The sequence below is a fragment of the Sceloporus undulatus genome, chromosome 1, assembly GCF_019175285.1.
Source record: "Sceloporus undulatus isolate JIND9_A2432 ecotype Alabama chromosome 1, SceUnd_v1.1, whole genome shotgun sequence".
NCBI lineage: Eukaryota > Metazoa > Chordata > Lepidosauria > Squamata > Phrynosomatidae > Sceloporus > Sceloporus undulatus.
The window spans coordinates 271426373-271448961 of NC_056522.1; the positions used below are offsets into that span (position 1 = coordinate 271426373).

General features: G+C 39.1%; 1 protein-coding gene across 1 annotated transcript in view; it reads right to left on the reverse strand.

Moving 5' to 3' along the window:
- TMEM86A (transmembrane protein 86A) overlaps positions 1–22589 on the reverse strand; it is a 56144-nt gene that overhangs the window by 11295 nt on the left and 22260 nt on the right. Inside the window, exon 2 of the mRNA XM_042476561.1 lies at positions 20–284. Coding sequence (XP_042332495.1) covers positions 20–284 — 265 coding nt within the window. The remainder of the gene's footprint in view (positions 1–19; positions 285–22589) is intronic.

Genomic DNA, 22589 nt, shown 5'->3' on the forward strand with positions numbered 1-22589 from the left:
ACTGGAAGACCATACTGACCGTGAACAAAGTAGCCTTGCTCTTGCCAGATGAGGAAAGCGTCTCCTATCGCTGAGAATATCAAGCCAGCAAAGATTCTGCATGCGCTCTGGTGAGCCACCAGGAAGTTGATTCCATGAGCTAGCAAGAAAACCCATAAGCAGAAGATAGGCAAACACTTGATAAGGGCACTGAACCACGAAGGGCTGGAGGTTGGTAGCCAGAGGACAAAGTAGACACAAGTGGCTTTGAAGAAGGGCACCAGTTTAGGACCTTCGCTCTTCACCTAGAGGAAATAAGAAGGTGGCTTGTAAGTTCCTCTCATCTTTCTCACACACATCAGCAAACATATGTAGAAGCCATGCAGAAAAGAAAACAGTACTAAAGTCTTCCTCTTGGACTGCATCTGCACTGCAGAAATAATCCACCTTGATATCACTTTAACTGTCATGTCTCAATGCTATGGAATTCTGGGAACTATAGTTTTGTAAGATATTTAGCCTTCTGTGTTAAGGGGTTTGGGTGCCTCAACAAACTACAATTCCCAGAATTCCATACAATTGAGCCATGGCAGTTAAAGTGTCAATCTGGATTATTTCTGCAGTGTGAATACAGCCTCAGATTCAAAAGTGCATTTTCCCCTTTGTTCAAGAATCTCTCTGATCAAAACCAATGGCAAACACAAAGTCTTCTCAAACTTTCTCATACTTCCACCTTCCCCTACCGCCCTTGTCACCAGCTGCACAAGCCTTGCTGGACTTTTCCATGCCAAAAATAAGGGCTTAAGAGATTTGGGCTTATTCCCTCTAAAGTACAAAAGCCTTGGAAATCAATCTGATTCATTATGCAGAATTAAAGGAGTCACAGTGCTTAGCTGCTTTTTCACACATGGGATTTCTCCCTCTCCCTAATATGAGTGTAGGAAGACCCAGTTGTGCAGCTGCACAGTTTAATTTCTGAAGACTGCATGCAGACATGGTTATTGTGCTGGGTATTTAGCTTGGGTTTCCTGTGACCAATTACAAAGTGCCCATATGTGATTTCTGGTTTTTGTTGTTGTTTAAAAAAACAGAGCTTGAAGAAATGGGGTGAAATAGTCTTAGGATAACACCGGTTTGGTATGGGTTAATTATGCTAGAAAGGGATATCGTGAATATAGTAGCTTAGGGAAAACGTGGAAATCAGACATAATACTTTTAAAATCCTTTGTTCTCTTTAAATCTGGGAAAATTGAAAATAAGTTGTATACATTTTATTTGTCAGCTCTGCTGTTGGAAATGATTAGCCTTTTTATTTAAGTTTAATCTGGAGTAAATATGTGTCTAAGTAAACCTAATTTTTGAATTAACACTTATCCTTTAGAACTGACGTTTAATATGTTTTAAAAAAGGACAGAGGGTAATGGATTATAAGAGAGTAATAAGTGTAAATAATCAATGGTGGTGGAAGTCAGTTTTATTGTGGGAAGAGAGAATGTTAGAGGGAATGGCTGTTAGATTGGTAGAACTGGAAAGATTTATAGAAGAGGAAGAGTCAGAAGAGGGTGAGAGAAAGAGAAAAGGAGGATGGAGGTAAGCAAGTGAAGAAGGTCAGAGTAGGTTAGAATAGGTTAGAATAGGTAGGAGAGAGGGAATTGTAGAGTGGATTTTGAGGTTTGGTTGTGAGATGAGAAGAAAGCTAAAAGAAGTGAGTAGCTAACTTAAAGATGGGTTAAGGAGTGGTATGCCAGAAATTATTGAAAGTGATATCTCTGATTTCAAGATGAACAGCTCCCCATAAATCTTTATGTATCAGATCGTTCACCAATATGATTGTTAGTTGTTGAATGGATATCAGTGCTGATATGTGTACATTTTTTGTTTTGTTCTTTGTCTTTTTTAATATCCAATAAACTTTATTTTTTTAAAAAAAACAGAGCTTGGGTGGTGGGGGCGGGAATCTCTTTGGGCATATAGTTTCAGCCCAAAAAGTAAGGTTTCCAAGATGACTGATATGCTAAGAGGTTTCTTTCAGTCCCACCACCATAGTAGACATGTTTGGTAAGGATATGTAACAGGGCCTTGTCAGTGCTTGCTTCAAGTCTCTTGAATTGCCTTCCTAGGAAGCCCACACTGGACTCCTCTCTTCTCCTGTCTCACCAGCAGGAAAAGACCATTTTATTTATACAGACTTCTAACCATTACCTGGTTTCTGTGGAAAGTTTGGGGGGCAGAGGGAAGTTGAGCTGCAAAGTGCTGTACTTTTATCATTGTTAGAATTATTTTAAATTAAATTGTTTTAATTAAATAACTTAAAACATTAATGGTAATTTATTTATTTTTTAAACTTTTTTTTACTATTAATGTTTTGTTGTTCCTTGTGGTATACAAAAACCAGGAAAACATGTTGATTTGTTGTTGTTCCCCACCTCGATCCATGAGGAGAGGCGGGTAAGAAATATTATGACTGTATCATTATCATCATCCACCTTGGGTTTCTCCCAAATAAGCAGATTCTTTTGACTCATTTCTCAGAAGCCTGTTTTCAATCCAGTCCTGGTGGCACTGGCCACCTGAATTCATCCAGACCCTTCTTTCCAAAGTATAGCTGGTCCTGTACATCGACCCTCCTCACTTTAATATGGCTGTCAGTAAGAACTGTAGACATAGTAAAACATGTGAAAGATTTGATAAGCTGAGGCCATTGTTTCCCTGTATCAGCAGTGCCTGTGAGAGTTCATTTACCCTACTGAACTGCGAGGAAATTTCTATCATTTGAAATTTTCCAGCTGGTTAGGTCACAAGACAACCGTCCCTTCGTCTGGGATTTGTGCATGTCCTCAACCCACAACTGGCTCTGTGGCATTACTGTTCCCAAGCTCAGCATAAATAAATGCCTTTTGCAAGACTTCAAGGTCTCCCTCTACAGCTGTGTGTAACAGTAGATTTAGCAGCCAGTAACATTTGACTTTTTGAAGAGCAAACCATGACCATTTGCCAGAAGAATATAATTAAACTCTTGGCAATGCATTCCTATTTTACTTTATTTGGCATCCAAATAGAAACTTGGCCTAATAGTGGCGGTGCAGAAAGAAAGAGTGAAAGAATGAAAGAGAATTAATCAAAGTAGAATTAAAAAGGGCCTGGCAGCAAAACAGGGTCTATCAAGGGGGAGAGCGAATTCCTTCATAGCTGCACACTGGGATATGTTGTTATAGCCAAATACTTAAAAGATAAGCCTATTTGGGGAATTACGAAGTAAGGTATTATTCTGGTTTGAATTCTTGGGGGATTCTAGATACTTATTTATTTATTTATTTAAAATAAGAATATACTTGGCAAAGGGCAAAAATATTTTATTTTTCTTAGCTCCTCCATACGGACTACTGCAGCAACTTTGCCAAAGCTAGATGCAAGTCTGACCTGGATGAGGCCCCATTGCAAAACTGATGGACTGTACAAAAAGTCGCATTACAAAAGAGACATAATCAAAATGCAAAGCCTGGAAAAATTGGTTTCTTGGACCATAACTTTTGGGAGCCATGATGGCTGAGGAATTTGAGGTGTATTCCCCAAAAGATTTTTTTTCATATTGCATATAAGTGTAGTAAATACAATGTGATACAGCAGCTTCTACAAACAAATGAATTGCCTTATCTTACTGTGGGAACAGTGAAGTAGAGCTGAAGTAGAGCACCAGGCCACTCTTTTCTACCCTAACTTAAAGCTGTTGTGATTGTCTGCCCCCTATCACAGGCTTTTCTTGGCCAGATTACTCAGAGGTTTGCCATTGCCTTCCTCTAAGGCTGAGAGAATGTGACCATGGATTTTCATGGCTGATCAGAGATTTGAACCCTGGTCTCCTTGTGTCTATTTCAACACTCAAACCACTACACCATGGTGCGTCTAACTTCAAGCAGGAAACAAGAAATCAGTTTCCCTGTTTTTGCCCCCAGACTGTACTCCCTGCCAACCAATTCCCTACATCACCAAAGAGTGGGAAGGGCATGTAAAACTGGAAGAGCGATTGAGCCCTCTCAATGAGAGAAAAAGCTATTTTCTCATTCAAGGGCACAAGAAACTGTTCTAAGGTGCAGGACAGACTGTCCCAAAGCGCTGTGCTGCAGCCGATTCTAGGGTTAGGGACCGTGCACCAACCACATGGTCCCTAACCCTAGCATGGCGCGGCGGTGGACTAATGGCAGCGTTCCGTGTCTACGGGCACCAATATTTTTATGTAAGTGACATGCAGCATATACACATAGCTGCGCATCGCTTACATCACGAGTGCGCCATTGATGCACTTGTGACGTCCACCTGGCAGCTCAAAAAGAACCCGTTTTTTCCAGATTCTTTTTACTCCAGAGGAATGCCACATGGTTTGGCAGCTGCAGCGTCCTTCCAAAGGGAAATAGGCCACCGGTAGGCCACCCTTTTGAGGCAGTCTGTCCTGGGCCTTAGTTACTTAGGAAAATATTACTAATATTATTTAGGAAAAGCAGGGTTCTAGGAATTGCCTAAAAGTTCAGTCTTCTACAGATCTACCTGGAACTGAGCTCAAAGAGACTTAATCTCCACTGTAGGAGTTTAGACTACAGGGAATGGGAAAGTTTTGCAAGCTCAAGATTCAGACACAGACATACTACAAGTGTGACTATTCAAAAGCATCAGCATTTTCTTACCGTAAAAATGCCATTTCCTGTCCTAAGGAGGAAGAGAAAATGTCTAGCACTGCAACTCATCACTTAAAGAGACCTTATTCTTTCCAAGTTCTTTTTTTGAACACACAAAGTTAAGAGAAAGTGCCATCAGTGTGTGTGTGTGTGTGTGAGAGAGAGAGAGAGAGAGAGAGAGAGACTTTTAAATCTTATCTAAAGATTCTGATACTCCTTTGTAGAACACAGAGGAAAAAGTCTAAATATACACGTGTATCTATTCTGCTTCTAAAAAATGATTCTCAGAAGTTCAAGACAATGATATGGTATCAGCTTAAAAAAGAGTATACTTCATAACCCTGCTTGTTGGGATCTTATGCAATAATAAAAAGCTTGCAGTTAATCATGCAAATCAGATATGAGGAGTTTTTCATGCCCTGCCATTGATTTAAACTGCAATCCTGCAGACATTTACCTGGGAGTAGGTCCCATTGAGCTAAATAACTGAATTCAGAGTAGACATGCCCAGGTTGGGAACCAGTGTACTATAGTCATCTGGACACTGTCCTACAACTCTGGAGCACAGGTCCAAATCCCTGATCAACTATGGAAACCCACTGGGTGACCTTAGTCAAGTCACACTCTCTCAGCTTCAGAGGAAAACAAAAGCACCCCCCCAAAAAAAACCCCAAACAAATCTTGCCAAGAAAACCCATAATAGATTCACCTTAGGGCCACCATAAATTTAAAATGACGTAGGCGGGTTACAAACCGCCGGGTTGTGGCAGTCTCCCACCGCCGCTGCTTGCAGCGTCCGGGAGCTGCAGCTGACATACTGCGGGGCTCCCAGACGCTCCTAGAAAGGAGCGCGGAAATCACGCTCCTTCCTGGGCCCCGGAAGTGGCTCTGCAAAGCCACTTCCGGGGCCGCCGCCATTTTGTGCGCGCAGAGTGCGTACTAGGGTTAGGGGGGTGCGGAAGTACCACCCCTTCCTAACTCTAGTACGTGCTCCACGCGTACTTTCTGGCGGTTTGTAACCCACCTTAATGTCACATAACGATAATACACAAATTCTACTGTCAGTCACTTTCTTGGTAACTAGCAACAGTATTCTAGCATGAGTCACATTTAAAGATTTAGGAGTTGTTCAGACAGTGAAAATAATCCAGATAAAATGTGGGTTGAATCTTTGTTGTTCACAACATGCATTTCAAATGCATCTGATTAAGTTGAGGGAGATGGCCAAAGAAACTCACTTAACCTAGGATAATCGATCTCAAGAGGGTTTCCTAATTGTTGGCTGTGTGAATAGTTAATGCAAATAGATCTGGGATAAAACAGGATAAGACTCCATGTTTATTCATGTGCTGACACACGTGAGCAACCAAACTCACAGAGATGCAGTTTTAATTAAAAAACAAATGTGAAAATTGATTAAGACACTGACTCTTTTGATTGCAAGATTGGTAGGTTGGCAGTTCAAGGCCCAGGTGCCACATGATGGGATGAGCTCCCATCACTAGTCCCAGCTTCTGCCAACTTAGCAATTCGAAAGCATGCAAATACAAGTAGATGAATAGGTATCACTCTGGTGGGAAGGTAAACAGCGTACTCTGCAATCATGCTGGCCACATGATCACAGAGCAGTCTCTGACAACGCTGGCTCTTTGGCTTAGTAATGGAGATAAGCACTTACACCTATGGTTGGACATGACAACCTTGACAATGGAGAATACTTTTACCTTTATTATAGGAGACAAACATACATATCATCTCTTTCTAAGATCCCGTTTCTCTGCACCAGGTGAGGCCATGTTCTGGTTATTAAATTAATAGGTTATTAGGACATTAAAGGGATTTCACACAGGATGTTTCACCTGCCACTGAAATATCGGTGGAATAAGGGTTAAAGGCCTTGGCTCCAGATCCCTACCATTCTTTGGCCATGATCAGAATAGAACTTTTAATGATGCAAACACAACTGGCTAACTTAGCAGTGCCTCGTAAAATTATTCAATTATATTGAAAAAGGAGAGGAGAAGAACCCATTTTAAAAATCACTCTGTCACTGTTGAAATGAGTTATTAGATACTGAGCACACTACATAGTACTGAGATACTGTGCCAACACTTCAAGGTCAGTGATGAGTATAGGTGAACAAGTTTTCTTGAATGGCTTTACTGTTTTCCTAATACTTGTAGTTCCTACAGATATTATTGTTCATTTATTTATATAGCACCATCAAATGTACATGGCACTGTACAAAAATAAAACGATAAAACAGATAGCTCTGCAGAAGGCACACAAGCTCATTTAGTTTGGAAGATTAATAACAAACAGAATGTAAATAAATTGGCAAAATGTTTTGGCTTCTGCCTTCTTCCATTGCTAAAAACAAAAGCAAGATGCCTCCAGCTGAAGAAGACAGAAGCTGAAATATTTTGCTAATTTATTTAAAGTTAATAATCATTTAAAACACACACATGTGCATATATATACATGTGTGTGCATATTGTGATTAACTACATCCTTTTTGGAATCCAGAACAAACTTGTCAAAAGTGCTGTTTATTTCAAAATCATGTGTACGTGTACTGTATGTACCTCTGTTAACAAAGCCTCTCACAAAGTCACTTTAAGACTGTCCAGACATCCCTTCCCCATTTACCTCCTTGTTTTCTCTCTGGCTGGACTTTTTAGTGGCATTCATATTGGGAGAATAGTGAAGTAGGGTTGGAGAAACCCAGAGTTTTTGGTGTTGGCTTGTAGCAGAGTGTCTGCATTATGTATGTATGTATGTATGTATGTATGTATGTATGTATGTATTTTATATTCCACCTTTCTCACAGCACAGAATTCAGGAAGCAATGCAGTAAAGCTTGAGCTGGACAGAACCAGATTCTGTTGTAGCCAGTCTTACTGCAGCTGTGGGTGCTTTCTTACAGCGGGCAAGGTAAACAGTAGCTGCCTCAAGAATCCGTTACCAAGCCAACATGAATAGCAAAATGGAGAGAAAATGGGAGAAGATGCCTCACCAAAAAATATCATAGCCCTATAAATGTGGCCACCAAGAGGGCAAATGTAAGAAAAATGGAGGCTGAAGAAAGAGAAAGTCATCCCTGGGTATGTTTTGGAAGAGGCCTTTAAATGATCTCTAGAAGATACAAAATGTTTTTATTTGCTTCTGCAAGCCCCACCTAACATGTTTGCTTCATTTCTCATATGCATGTTAGCTCTGGATAAAAAGTTTACTAAAACATTTTAAACTGCTCATCTTTTTTCTGGTGCAATAATCTACCCTTTTCTTTCTGGGATATTTTTGCCTCTGGTACCAGATTTTCTGTTGAAGAAATAATGTGCAGGAACACATGTACTTCGTTAACTGAAGTGTGTGGAGTGTGTGTATGTGACAGAGAGAGAGAGAGAGAGAGATAAAGGTACTAATGAAATATCTTATATTCTGTTCTTGTTGTGTGCCTTCAAGCTGACTGACATATGTTGATCCTACCATATTCTGCCAAGATTTATTCAGAGGAGGCTTGCCATTGCTTTCCTCAGAGGGACAAAGTGTGACTTATCCAAGTTCAACCAGTGGGTTTCCATGGCTGACAGGGCCTGAATCCAGCACTCAAACCACTACACCATGCTGGCTCATCATTCTGTTCTGCATGTGAAAAATCTTCTTCCAAACCTGGGAAGGCAGGCAGTCCATCTTGGGCACAGGTTTGACTTTAAAAGAGTGACCTTAGGCAAGTCACATTCTTTCAGCCTCTGGGGAAAGCAATGGCAAACGTCCTCTGAACAAATCATGCCAAGAAAACTACATGATAGGTTCCCCTTTGGGTCGCCTTAACTTGGAAAAGACTTGAAGGTGCATGACACACACAAATCAGGAATGATTTAATTGACAACTATATTTTTAAAATCAGGTTTGGGTTTTCTGCCGCAGGTAAACAAAAAAAAAATTGTCTGAAAGCATCTCTACTACTCTTTCCCCCAGCCACTCATCCTTTCTGATGGGGGAGGCAGTTTGAGAGTCCAAGAAGTAACTTCTCCAGGCCCTGTTTTTAGTTTAATGATCCAAACTGGCACGCGTGCACACATACACAGGCATCTTCTATAGCTGAAAGAAAGGCTCTGTGACTGATCTTAATGAAGATTTTCAAGCTTCAAAGCACACATTCTCCAGAGACACTTCATTATTCATATCACAATCATCTGTGAAAAGAACACAGATTGTACATTACCAAGGGAAAAGAAAAAGGCACTGTTTTCTCGGGTTACATGACATTCTAAATTCTGCCTCACAGAGACTAGCAAGCTGAAGGACTGGGTAATGAGATACAGAGATTCTAGGTCACAGCTTCCATTAGTCTGATATTGAACTTTGCAGGGTGTCTGTGTAATGAAATGAAGGACAGTGATGAGACCTGCATCCTTGACAAAGACAGGGTTATATCTATCCCATAATAAAACCAAGGTCATTTATATTTTGTGTTGATTGTTCTTCAGACCAAAGCCAAATGTGATACATGGTAAAACAACAACTTTTTTTTACACGACAACTTTTGTATATTTAAGAATGGGAGAATCAGACATGGCATGTTTGTCTGCCTCAGCAATCATGTGTGCGTATGTGCCTTCAAGTTGCCTGTCAACTAATGGCAACTCCATGCATTTCATAGGTTTTTCTTATGCAGAGGTGTCCTTCCTCTAAAATAAAGCCTACAGCAGCTGGTATTCATAGGCAGTCTCCAATCAAAGTACTAACCAGAGCTCACCCTGCTTAGCTTTCAAAATCAAACAGGATCCAGTGCCTTTTGCATATTTAGGTGTAACCGAAATCTTGCATGACATTGATGTCTGCACCATCTTAAGACTCTCATAAGGTTCCCAGTTCTCGGGGCCTGGTGCTTCTCCAAGGAAGGAAGAGAAATCTTAGAACAACAGCTCTTCTTTGAAAAGGTTTGTGCACATATGGTCTACTTTTTTAGACTTCTTTTTTAAACAAAAAATTGAAGGATGCACTCTGAGCCTATGTGATTGGTGCCTACTGTTTCACGCTAAATGGCATTGCCAGGGCCACTCATTGTAGTATCACCAGTGGTCACCACCTGTGACACCAACTGTGACACCACCTGTGACATCATCAAGGTTTATCCTTAGGTTCAAGTCCTGAAATCTCAGGGCCTGGGATAATCCTGACGTGGCAACAATAGACTCTGACCATGCAGGCCTCAGAGTGTCAGCATTATAATGGCTTTCCCCTCTCTTACTGTTACTCCAACCTGATTTTTGTAGCGTCTCTCCTAATGGAGAGATCTAGAGCTCACACTCATAATGGTGTGTATAACTGTTTGTCCCCAATCCACAGAATTGCCTGAACATCATGAGTGGCTACCTTTCCACTGGCATGATGGTTATAGCAGAAAGGGCCTCTTGTATCCACAGAGCCCTTCAGTTTCCAGCTCTCAGTTAGCTAATTAGCTGCTTATGGGTTTATTAAAGTAATTCCATCACAGGATATTACAGACCTTAAGTCAGGTTACATTAAGTTACCTTAAGTCAAGTTTACAATTTACAGTACCTTAAGTCAAGTCCCACCGCCCCCTAATTTTAGATGGGAGAGAGAGAGAGGCAAGGACAACAGATGGAAGTAAGCCAGTGTGATTATATTTTATGTTTCAGGTGTGAATAAGGTGTGAATACACCAAATCATCATAGGTTGTGGCCAATTTAGAACTGTAATTACTATATATACTTGACTATAAATTGACCTCATGTATAAATCAAGAGCAGGTTTTGAGACCGAAGTTATGGGTTTTTATATAACTGATGTATAAGTCGAGGGTAAAACTTAAGAGCATGTCACAAAGGATGAAGGAAAGAAAAATGATGCCAAAGCACACTGCTGTTTTCCTACCCAGACATTCAAAAAGGCCAGAAGTGGCACCACATTGGAAAAACTAGAGAAAGGTGGTGCTTCTTTTAGTTTCTTCCAAGGTGGACTAAGCTCTTGCCTTTTGCCACTCAGAGAAGGAGATGGTTCCTTTTTGATAAGAGTTAAGGTATAGTATTTACATTGACTCATGGATAAGTCAACCCAGGTTTTAGGGGTCAATTTTTTGACTATAATTTCTAGACTTATACATGAGTATTTACAGTAAGAATGAGCGGCAAAGAGCATTTATGATTCCCCTGTCAGAATACAGATGATGTTGCAGCCACAGTTTTTCTATATTCACCCTAGGACTAAAGGTTTAATATAAGAATCAACAGGGACTTCCCAAGGTGTGAGGCAATCCTACATCTTACTAATTTATTTTGCTCCTAATGGTTTGCATGTGAATATTGTGTAAGACTGTGAAAACTAAAAATAGCAGCTGTGCTGTCTTGCTAGGAGGAAACTGTGGCTCCATTTTAAAATCCCAACAAGATTATTTTCCCTGGGTAAAGACCCACCTTTCTGATCCCTGTGAATTGCCTTCAGAGGTGTGACAATTCTGCTTAAGGGTCTATTTTACAACCACACTAGACTGAATTCTCACATCATTTGTCCACTAGACAAATGGGAGAATTTGTGGGAGAAGCATCGGTCTCAAAAGCATCTATAAAAGGAGACTATAAGAGCTGTGTCAGATTGACATTATAAATTGCAGATGCTGACAGTGTTTGATGGATCTGTGAAGTCTGTGCATTGCTGTTGAAACATGTCCCATCCAAACAGTATTGTTCCAAATTTCAGTTCCCAATTGAGTGGGATGCGCTTCCACTCAGATTTAATTTCCATAACAGACAGGGATCCTATTCAATTGAATAGCTCCCTATAGAGCTCCGTTCCTCTGCATCTTTAGTTTCTTTTAAGAAACAATTAAAAACGCATCTATTCCAGCTGGCTTTTTCACTCTAGGTAATAGTGTTCTTTCTCTGCTCCTTGTTGTTGTTTTTCGACCCCAGATTAGTGCAATATATTGTCTTTTTCTTGCCCCTAGTGAATTGTGATTTGTATAGATTCCCGTTCCTACCCCTAGTAATGATGTTTTTAAACTTTTTATATTGTGATGTTTTATCTGTATTTTATTGTTTCTTGTCTTGTAAGCCGCCTTGATCATACAATTGGAAAGGCGGGATATAAATAAAAATTATTATTATTATTATTATTGAATGTTACCCTGCTTGTCAGCCCTACCGCTCTGCCCATGCAGAAGGAAAGCAGAATTTGGAGATGTTACTTTTAAGACTATGATGCCCAGAGTCTCCCTAGCCAGCATGGCCCAAAAGTAACTTTTCCAAACACAAAAGGCAAATCATCATTCTATATAATCTCTTAACTGTCACATCACAAGGTCATTATACAGTCATCCTTTGTCTTATTTAAAACAATTGAAACATTTGATGAACAGTTGCAAAATTGATCAGGGGATTCCTGATGAAGTCACTGGTGCCAGACAATTAGTACTATCCACAGGTTTTGCAAACCCAGCCTGAGTTTGAAGGAAAATGTACATTTCTCTATCAGCTACTTAATGCAGTGTAAGCACTTCCAAACTATCCCCACTGTTTTACAAATGTTACTTCTGGCTTCGCTCTTAGAGAAGAGTTAAAGATGAAACTGGGATACTTAGGTTGCCTTTCATATAAGTCGCCTTAAATGCCTGCAACATAGCCATGTACAAGAGAAAAAGAGCTGTTTCCCTGCTTAAATAATGTTATGAAGGTTGATACTGACCTACTGTTGCAATTTAACTGGGAGTTACAAATGTACCATGTACACAAATGAGCAAAATCAAAAGGAAAGGTGGTTGTAGTCCTGAGGCTAAAACAAAGACATCCAAAACATATCCCAGTCTCGCTGTCTTATTTATAGAAACTAATGAAGTACCAGTTACTCAATGGTCTATATTATGATTTCAACTGCCTATGTTGTGGTTTCTTGCAACACAGCCTCCACAGCTGTAATTATGAAGTGTCCTCAGAGAATACCAGAAGGTTACATTCTGTCAAGAAAACAGGGCATCCTTCAGCCCATGTATAGCTAGATCCATTCCTTTACTATCAGTTTGCTCAACATGAAGGGAGAGTGAGACTGATGTAGGAGACATTCCCTTCTCCTCTCCAAACCACAACTAAGAAATAACTATTTTTTCCAACAAGTTACTTCAGTAGCATATTCTTTTTTTTTTCCTGTTGTCAACCATGGCTGTAACTGATTACTTTTCAATGCAAAAGGAATGGGTTGTCTGCCTGTTACTCATTGCAGGGAGGGGGTGCTGACTGTCTGAGCAATGGGAGAGGAAAGAAGAAGGATCATATGGGTTCTATCCAGGAACCAAGCATGGTGGGGATCTACTATATACATATAAATGTGCTCCCCCCCCCCCCCCTTTCACAAATTGACTCACAGTCCCTCATACATACAATCCCGAACTATGTGAAATCTTCATTTTAATTCTCACAATTACTCTTGTACGCTCTGGATTTGTCTGCCTTTGCTCCTTTTGTTTGATAACACCCAGCCTGATTGGGTGCCAACTATTTTGTAACTGTATGGTAACTAATTAAGGATGATTCTCCTACAATCAAAGTCTTGACTGGTTTTTCTTCTTCTTCTAATGGCTGCTAACCTAAAGCTTCATTCTTATGGTCTTTTAAACTGCAAAATTATGAATTCACCCCAGAGTCAATTTCACACTCAAGAGAAGATGGTTTAACTGTTCTTGCCCTGCTGCTGAATGGCTGCAGTTTGGGATGAATCCTAGCCTTCTGTCAGTTTCTGCCCCAATCACAGGCAATGTGTAAAAAAATCCATAGGGTTAAAGACACTTCACTCAAAATTAACTGCAGTAGTTTCCTCTATATTTCATTAAACAATGTATGTGTGGACATTCTTTACTAGAAGAAGACAACTTTTTTTTCCAGGTGCAACCATTCAGAAGGAAAATTCTCAAAACTCTGTGGAATACTTGTGAATTAGACATTTAAAAGCTCCTTTTAGTTATGCAAGCTCTAGTATTATTTATTTCAGGATGGGATGGAATGTAACGTAAGTGTTACTGGTAATTTTGAATCTGTATTAGAACACGAAACTGACCAAGCTGCATCAAAACTATGTGAGTGAATTAGGCACTTACTCAATGGCCTGCAAATCCCACTAGAAAAATTAGGAGTGCCTACTCCCACTGTCTTATGGTACTTTGCTCTTAATGACCTGTTAGTTATCCCTTGTTCTTGGTTATGCACAAGGAAGTCTGGGCCTTACAGTGCTATTTGAAAGATCTTATCAATCATGGGAAATCAAACCTGTTTCTCAGTCTCACATTGGTTTAACTGCTCATATACAATTTTTCCATTCTGGAGAAGGGACTTAGGCTGGGACCAGACCAAGAGTTCTAAGATTGCTTCTGACTGGAGCCACTAAATCTCACAGGTTCTGGACAATGTGATACATAGATAGAAGAGGAAAACCCTCTATAAATATGCCAGTCAGTAGGAAATCGTGGCTTCCATGTCATCAGGAGAGTGAATCTACTTCAGATTTTAGGCTAAACTGCCATCTAAGGTGCTGACACTATTTCCAAAACTGGTCCAGCATTAGCTCCTCTCATTTTTGTACTAAAAGCCAGATTCACTACCCTACTCACGGCTTCATATTTCTAACATGAATGAGCATAACAGTCATATGTAATGAAAAATAATCCTTGGCATTTCACAAACTGAACACTGCGAAATCTGATATATCATGTGCAGATGGAGGGAGATTAGCAGAGATTATTTTGTAAACTGTTTACAGGAGAATTCTACTGACATATCTCATGGATCTATCCCTGTTTTTGGCCTATGATGTACATAACTCTTGACTTGGTTAACTAGTTAGTTATTCTATTTCTGTATAAGCTCCCAGCCCACAAAGGCAATGAACAAATAAAAATCAATTAAAACAATACAAACAATCAAAACACTGCTTTAAAAACTTCTGAAAGAAGTCTAAAAACAATTCTAGAATCCAGTTTTAAAACAGTTAAAACAGCAATTTAAAATGCTAAATGCCATGCAAAACAACACTGTTTTGGCTGCCCACTACAAGCTTAAAAGAGATGGGGCCAGCCTAATTTCTCTGAGTAGGGAGTTAAACAGTTGAGATGATGTTACAGAAAAGCCTGTTCCATTTATCCATCAAACTAACCTCACATGTTGTTGAGACATGCAATTAGGGCCTCTCTGAAGATCTCAAATTTCTGTTATTTTCTCCTATAACTATTTTTAAAGGGCTTTTGACCTAACTATTTAAATTGACAGCAGTCCCCAAATTCTGGAAGATCATTAGTTTAGTGGGTGATTAACAGTTGTTTGATTTCTTTGTTATGAATGTCAGAGAAATAAGCATTTATTAAAAACAAAAATGGCAAAAAATTGACACAGAACAATGAAAGAAATTAAATGCAGACATCACCTTGAATGAAATAATAAGTGTCATTCAGGACTGGAAGGCAGACAAGGCCCCAGGGCCAGATGGTTTTGCTGCAATCTTTTATTTAAAAAAATTAGTAAATAAAATTAAAATACCATTAAGAGATACTATGAATCTCATATTAAAAGAAGGGGTTCCAGAGTCTTGGAAGAGAGCCAATATCGTCCTCATACATAAGGAGGGAAAAGATAAAACAAAAATGGAGAACTATAGACCAATTTCACTTCTCAATAACGATGATAAACTATTCACAATTATATTAACTAAGGCCTGTTACAGATTGCCAAAATAAAGCTGCTTCAGGTCTCTTTGGAGGTATGCTATTTAAATGATGCATGGGTCCTAAGAGTCCGGAGGTCGTGCCAAAGCCACACTCCATTCCTAAGCACCAGAGTGCAGCTTTGGTACAGCTTCCGGATTCTTAGGAAGCACGCATCATTTAAATAGCATACCTCCAAAGAGACCCAAAGCAGCTTTATTTTGGCAGTCTGTAACAGGCCTAAGAGACTTAATTAAAATAAGAGATAATCCCAAAAGCAGATGACCTAGAATCAAAAATTACAAATATACTATAAAAGCATATGCAGATGACCTAGCCATATTCTTAGAAAATCCTTTGCAAATGATAACATAAACTCTTTGTTACAAACAATACATCAATTTGGCACTATCTCTGCTATTAAAATCAACAAGGAAAAATTTATGATTTTGACAAGAAATATTTAAAAAGAAGATGATAAACTACAAAATATTATGGAATTCAAACTAGGAAGCAAAGTCAAATATTTAGGAATATGGATATCAAAAAAGAATACCAATTTATTTGATAGCAATTATCATGCAACATGGAAGCACATTAAAAAATGGAAAAAAGGACAAAATTAAAACTATCATTTTCAGAAAGAGTCACTGCCATAAAAATGTCCATATTTCCTAAGTTTAGTTTTTTTGTTCACTAACTTACTGATCATTGTGAACAAAAAGCCTTTTAATATGTGGAACATAGAACTGAAAATAATTATTTTTGGGGGGGAACCTTGTGTGAGGTGGAAGACATTGATAGATACTAGAGACAATGATGGATGTGACCTTCCTGATTTAGAGACATATTACCAGGCAAATTTTCTTTCATATGTGGCAGATCTGATTAAATTAAAAAGCAAAAAATAAAATAAAATGGTGAATTTAAAAGGATTTAATCTTCGCTTTGGTAGGCACACTTATGTATGGTATGGAAAATCAACTGTACATAAATATTTCATCTACCATTTTGTTTGTAAAGCATGTTGAAAACATGGGAAGAGACTAAACATTAATTTTATAGGAAAATACCAGGATGGGTTTCCCTACAGGAAGCCTTCTTTGGAAGAAGCAGCAAAGGTAATGCTTGGGAGAAATAGAAAGATATCATCAGAAAAAATACTCAGAATCAATGGGAACTAAAACCAATACAAGAAATAGAAAGTCTGGATATCAAACACTGTTGGTTCTTGTTAAAACAACTGCAAGACAGATTTTTAAAAGACTTTTAAAAAGGAGGCTCCACAATAAAACAAAATGAATGGGACAAATATTAAAAGAAAGTGAAAAAAAAAACAACTTGAAAACTCTATAAACTATTATTAGAAAGAAAGCTAGAACAAAACATCATAAAACATTTAATGATCCTGTGGGCACAAGATATAGGAAAGCCTTTAGAACTACAAAGCTGGCATTTAGCTAGAAAGAAAACTTCACAGTTTACAAAATCTCAGAGTATCCACAAAAATTACCCAAAAATGGTCTATCATTTGCATTTAATGCCAGAAAAAATAGTGAAAATATATAAGAACAACAATCATAATTGTTGGAAATGTGAAACCACAAAAGGATCTTGGATCCATGTATAGTGGCATTGTCAAAAAACAAAAGACGTCTGGGAAAATATACATTCATATATATGTAAAATCTTAAAAGTAAACTTTAAATTAATATCAGAAATATATCTGTTAAATATGACAGACAAAATATCAGACCATCAAGCAAGAAAGAAACGGAAACAAATCTTATACATAATTCCTACAGCTAGGATTAGCTTTACAAAAAAGTTAACACAAATATTAAATTGAAAATCTGCATATACAACTGAGAAAGAGTGGAAAGAACAGATTAACAGTCCAACATCTAAAGAGGTAATATAGAATACGAACTTTCAAATGAAAATAAGAAAGGAAATAATAACTGAAAAGACAACATTTACTTTAAGAGAAGTAGCTAAGCTTAAATAATTAGTTAACATTAAGTAAAGGAACATATGGAAGTCAGTTTAGAAGATACAATAGAAGGTAGAAGATAGAAGAAAAAGAATAGTCATAAATATTTTAATGTCTTTAATAGCTTCTGTTCACTGAGTAGATAACATATAACGGTTATTAAGTTTGTATATTCATTAAACTTCATGAAAAGTTTATGGCAATAACAAATATGTAATGTTAAAATATACCTTTTTCAAATTAAAAAAAATAAAGTAGAAAAAAATAAACATTTATCTTTAGAAACCATTAATTTTTATCTTTAGAAACCAGAAACTGAGATGGTGCATTCAAGTTCTAAAGTTTAGGAATCCAAACATTTTTAAATGGTATTTATTTCCTTTTGTAAAAAAACAAAAACAAAAAACAAGCCCTCATAATTTGTGTAAAACAGGAAAGATATGATGTCCATTTTCAGAGACAAAATTACAAACAACATGTTCTGCAGGCCACTAACTGTTTCATAGAAGACACACAACAGGTTGCTTCCACAATCACAACACCAGTTTGCAATGTCAAATTCGAAAGCCTGGAAACATTATGCTTGGCATGGACACATTGGCAGTTGCATTGCTAGAGGGGAAATAATGTATCCAGATTACCGTCTTAAGAAAATAATATAGAATTGGTTTTTTGTTTAATCCATTAAATAAGTAGATCTGAAAATAGCATTTAAAAGTACTAGAAATGACCAGCAGACAATTAAATTAATGAGAAGTGTTACTCATTACTGGAAAACAAGAGTTTTGGAATTTAGTGATTAAATTAACTGTTAAAGATGACTGCTGAAATTGGGGTGGGTGGATTTTGAACTAATTTTAACAAATTATTTCCAAACTCTGCACATTCCTTTCTTCACATGACATTCAGAACTGGAAGCTATTAAGCTGTTATTAGGAAGAGCCAGATTCACATCTCATTGGCAGGAAGGAAAAAAAACTATGGCCCCATTCCCACTGGCCTATAACGCAGATCAGGATGCGAATCATGGGTGCATCATTTCCATTAGAGCACACATTTGATCCGCATTGCTCTGATATCGTTCCCATTGGGATTCGAATCTGAATCGAATTATCCTGAAAAATCCGAATTTTAGGTCGATAAACCGGTTGTAAAAAATAGTGGCTTTTTAGCGAATTTTCCTGTGCCTCTGGAGTCTGATTCAGGGCAAATGAATGGGAACGAAAGGGTGTCTGATTTGGGAACCTGGAGATGGGAGGAACGGCACTCAAGGGGCTGGCCTGGGGATGTCACCCTCTTTGTTCTCTTTCTGCATGGCCGGCACCATTTTCTTCCGTTTGCACAGCCTTTCCCCCAGTGGATTGGGAAGCAGGGTAAGGTGATCACACTACATTGAGCTCCAAACGCAGTAAACACATTGCTCCCCCTGCATCCTCCCCTCTGCTCCACATTCATAGACCGATGTGTGAGGAGAGCCATTGAACACCATTGTAAACTTTTTTTTTGCCTCTGCCTGAGGCAGCAGATGGGCTTTGCAGTAAATGCCTGCTTGATCACCCCCCCCCAGACAGCCTAGGCAGCAATGGGGCAGGCAAAGGGATTTGGGGTGATTAGAGGCTCCTTTTCTCTCTTTCCCAAAGGGAGTCTGGGGAGACACAGAAGAGCCTGGACGCCCAGGGTTCTGAGGGGAAATAGAGGCTTCTCTTCTCTCTTTCTCAAAGGGATCTGGGGAGACACAGGAGAGCCTGGATGCCAAGAAGGGATCTGAGGGGGAATAGAGCTTCTCTTCTCTCTTTCCCAAAGGGAATCTGGGGAGACACAGAAGAGCCTGGATGCCCAGGGATCTGAGGGGGAATAGAGGCTTCTCTTCTCTCTTTCTCAAAGGGATCTGGGGAGACACAGGAGAGCCTGGATGCCAAGAAGGGATCTGAGGGGGAATAGAGCTTCTCTTCTCTCTTTCCCAAAGGGAATCTGGGTGCAACTGCTATTCATTGGCTGCCCAACAAACAACAACAACAAACAAACAGAAATGGGAACGGGAAGCAAAATAAACCGTGTCAAAGTGTTTCGAATCAGGTGACGACACTTGTGACGTCTGAAGCCTATGCGCTTGATTGACAGCTTGCAGATACAAATGAGAATGGGGAGCAAATTACTCCGCTTTAAAATACAGTGATTTAAAATAAATGGGAACGAAAACAGGGTCTAAATAAATCGAGGTAATTTACCCCCTTTCCTAATGGAAATGATGGAAAAAATTCTAATTAGACTCGGAAAATAATCCAAGTCAGAATCGCGCCAATATAAGCCGTTTTATCTGCCAAGTGGGAATGGGCCTTTGCTGTCACAGGCTTCAGGGAACTAAGGAAGTGGGATGGGAGCTTAATTCCAAGTAGCAAAATCTTTATAAAAGTCACTTGTTAGTATATAATCTACTGCTGGCTTCACTGTAATCTCATCCAATATCACATTTGCTGTATGACTCGCAATATGTTATGGTCTATAAACTTATAGGGCAGTAATGCTCCTGGGACCAAACTATATGTGGTGGCAACATAACTGTTTTTTGGCATGCATAATCCTCAAGTGGACACATAACTGTGCTTTATGCAGGGCTGCCCTTAAAGAAGGTCTGGAAGCTGCAGTTAGTGCAAAATACAGCCACTTTACTTCGGAGCAGAGTACCATATCAACAGCATATCATCTTCGTTTTAAAAGAATTGCACTGGCTGCCAATACATTTCGAGTCTGAAATCAAGGTGCATTTAAAGCCCTAAACAATTTGGGATCTCGATAATTGAGGAAATACTTTCTCCAATATATGCCTGTACCCCAAAGATTAAGATCTGCTGGGAGTGGGGGGGGCTCCTCTGTTTCCCACCAGTGAGATTAATACATGGTGTTGGGACATGGCAGAGGGCCTTTTTGGCACCATAATTGTGGAATGATCTCTTCCTGGAGGCCTGACTCACACCCATGTCATTTAGACACCGAGTTAAAACTTGGATGTTCATTAAAGCCTTTGGGCCTCATTAACTCATCCTAAATACAGTGTACATAGGTTTAAAACTTTAAAATCTTTTAAATCTGCTTTTAACTTATTACTGAAGATTAATATGTTTTAGTTAAAATTTAATTATTTTATTGTTTTAAACTGTATAACTTGTTTTAATGTTTTCTGAAGGCTGCCCTGAGATCTTTGCTGTTGGGTGGGGGTATAAATATTTTAATAAATAAGTAACTTTTCTTTTAAATAAATAGTTGCAACTGCCCCCACTGTAAGCCCATTGACAGGGTCTGTTCTTTTCAAATCTACTGGTATACTGTCTGGAATTAAGCACTCATGCATATAATCCTCTTCCAAATAATATTGCAAAACAGGTCAACTTCATAGCTAAAAGACTGACTGGTTTACTATGACTTTAGTGTCAATGAAAACTGATACAGGAGCAGAGGAAGCTACTTTCTGCTGATATTTGGTCCATCTGGGCCAGTTCGATCAACTCTAACTGGCAGCAGCTCTGTCAGAGTTTTAGGCAAGATTTTTTTGTAGCCCTGCCTGGAGATACTATTTCCTGTTTGGTTCCAGCATCTAAATATTAAGCAAGCTTGATCCTACTTAGCATCTGAAATCAGATAAAAATGGGTGTGCTTGCTGTCCAGGATGATATAGGGAAACAAAGCAATGTATGCACAGCCTCCTTGTACTGCTCTACACCAGAGCTTGATAAATTACTTTTTTGGACTATAACTCCTAAAATGCTCAGCCAGGTCATTCAGGTGTCTTTTTTTTAAGTGGGGCAGTGCAAGTAACCACACTCATGAAGTCAAAGTTTGTTATTCACACCATAGAACCAGATTTGTTTGCAGCTCTGGGAGTTTGGATGCTCACATGTGCAAGTACGCGAATAAACATGGAGTCAATGATGTAAATGTATTCTAAATGCATTCCAGGCATGCATCGTATAATCCCAGGTCTATTCATGGTTTTTCAAGCTCCACTATACACAGAGGGAGTTTGTTCCACTGTTGAACAGCCCTCACTGTCAGGAAGTTCCTCCTAATGTTGAGGTGGAATCTCTTTTCCTGGAGCTTGTATCCATTGTTCCGTGTTCTAGTCTCTGGAGCAGCAGAAAACAAGCTTGCTCCCTCCTCAACATGACATCCCTTCAAATATTTAAATAGGGCTATCATATCACCTCTTAACCTTCTCTTCTCCAGGCTAAACATCCCCAACTCCCTAAGTCGTTCCTCATTGGGCATGGTTTCCAGACCCCTCACCATTTTAGTTGCCCTCCTTTGGACACGCTCCAGTTTCTCAATGTCCTTTTTGAACTGTGGTGCCCAGAACTGGACACACTATTCAAGGTGGGGCCTGATCAAAGCAGAATAGAGTGGCACTATTACTTCCCTTGATCTAGACACTATACTTCTATTGATGCAGCCTAAAATTGCATTGGCCTTGTTAGCTGCCGCATCGCACTGTTGACTCATATTCAACTTATGGTCTACTTGGACTCCAAGATCCCTTTCACACGTAGTTTCATTCAGCCAGGTGTCCCCCATCCTATATCTGTGCATTTCATTTTTCCTCCCTAAGTGCAGTACCTTACATTTCTCCGTGTAGAATTTCATTTTGTTAGCTTTGGCCCAGTTTTCTAGTCTGTTCAGGTCATTTTGAATCTTGATCCTGTCCTCTGGGGTATTAGCTACTCCTCCTAATTTGGTGTCATCTGCAAATTTGATAAGTATGCCCCCAATTTTGTCCTCCAAGTCATTAATAAAGATGTTGAATAGCACAGGGCCCAGGACAAAGCCCTGTGGGACCCCACTGGTCACTTCTCTCCAGGATGAAAAAGAGCCATTGTTGAACACTCTTTTTATTACTATTTTTATTATTATGCTTAGAACTGCCTTTATTTCTCCAAGAACCTCTCAAGAGATTCACATGAGGGCAATTACAAATGACTGCCAAGGGAGAAACATATCCTACAAATAAACATAAAACACAATTTAGAGCAAGCTCATGTTCTAGCATTTCGCTCCCCCAAGAAAAAAGAACTAATTTTTCAATTATAGACACAACATCAGTCTTTGGGGTCACCATTCTTCTGAAAAGATTAAATGCTATTGCTGCAGATGTTGTTGTCTCAGAGTTTTTCACAATCTCCCAGAAGTGGTTTTGTACCTTCTGGACAAGGAGGAGATCCTGACTACATCTTAGATAAATTATTTTTTG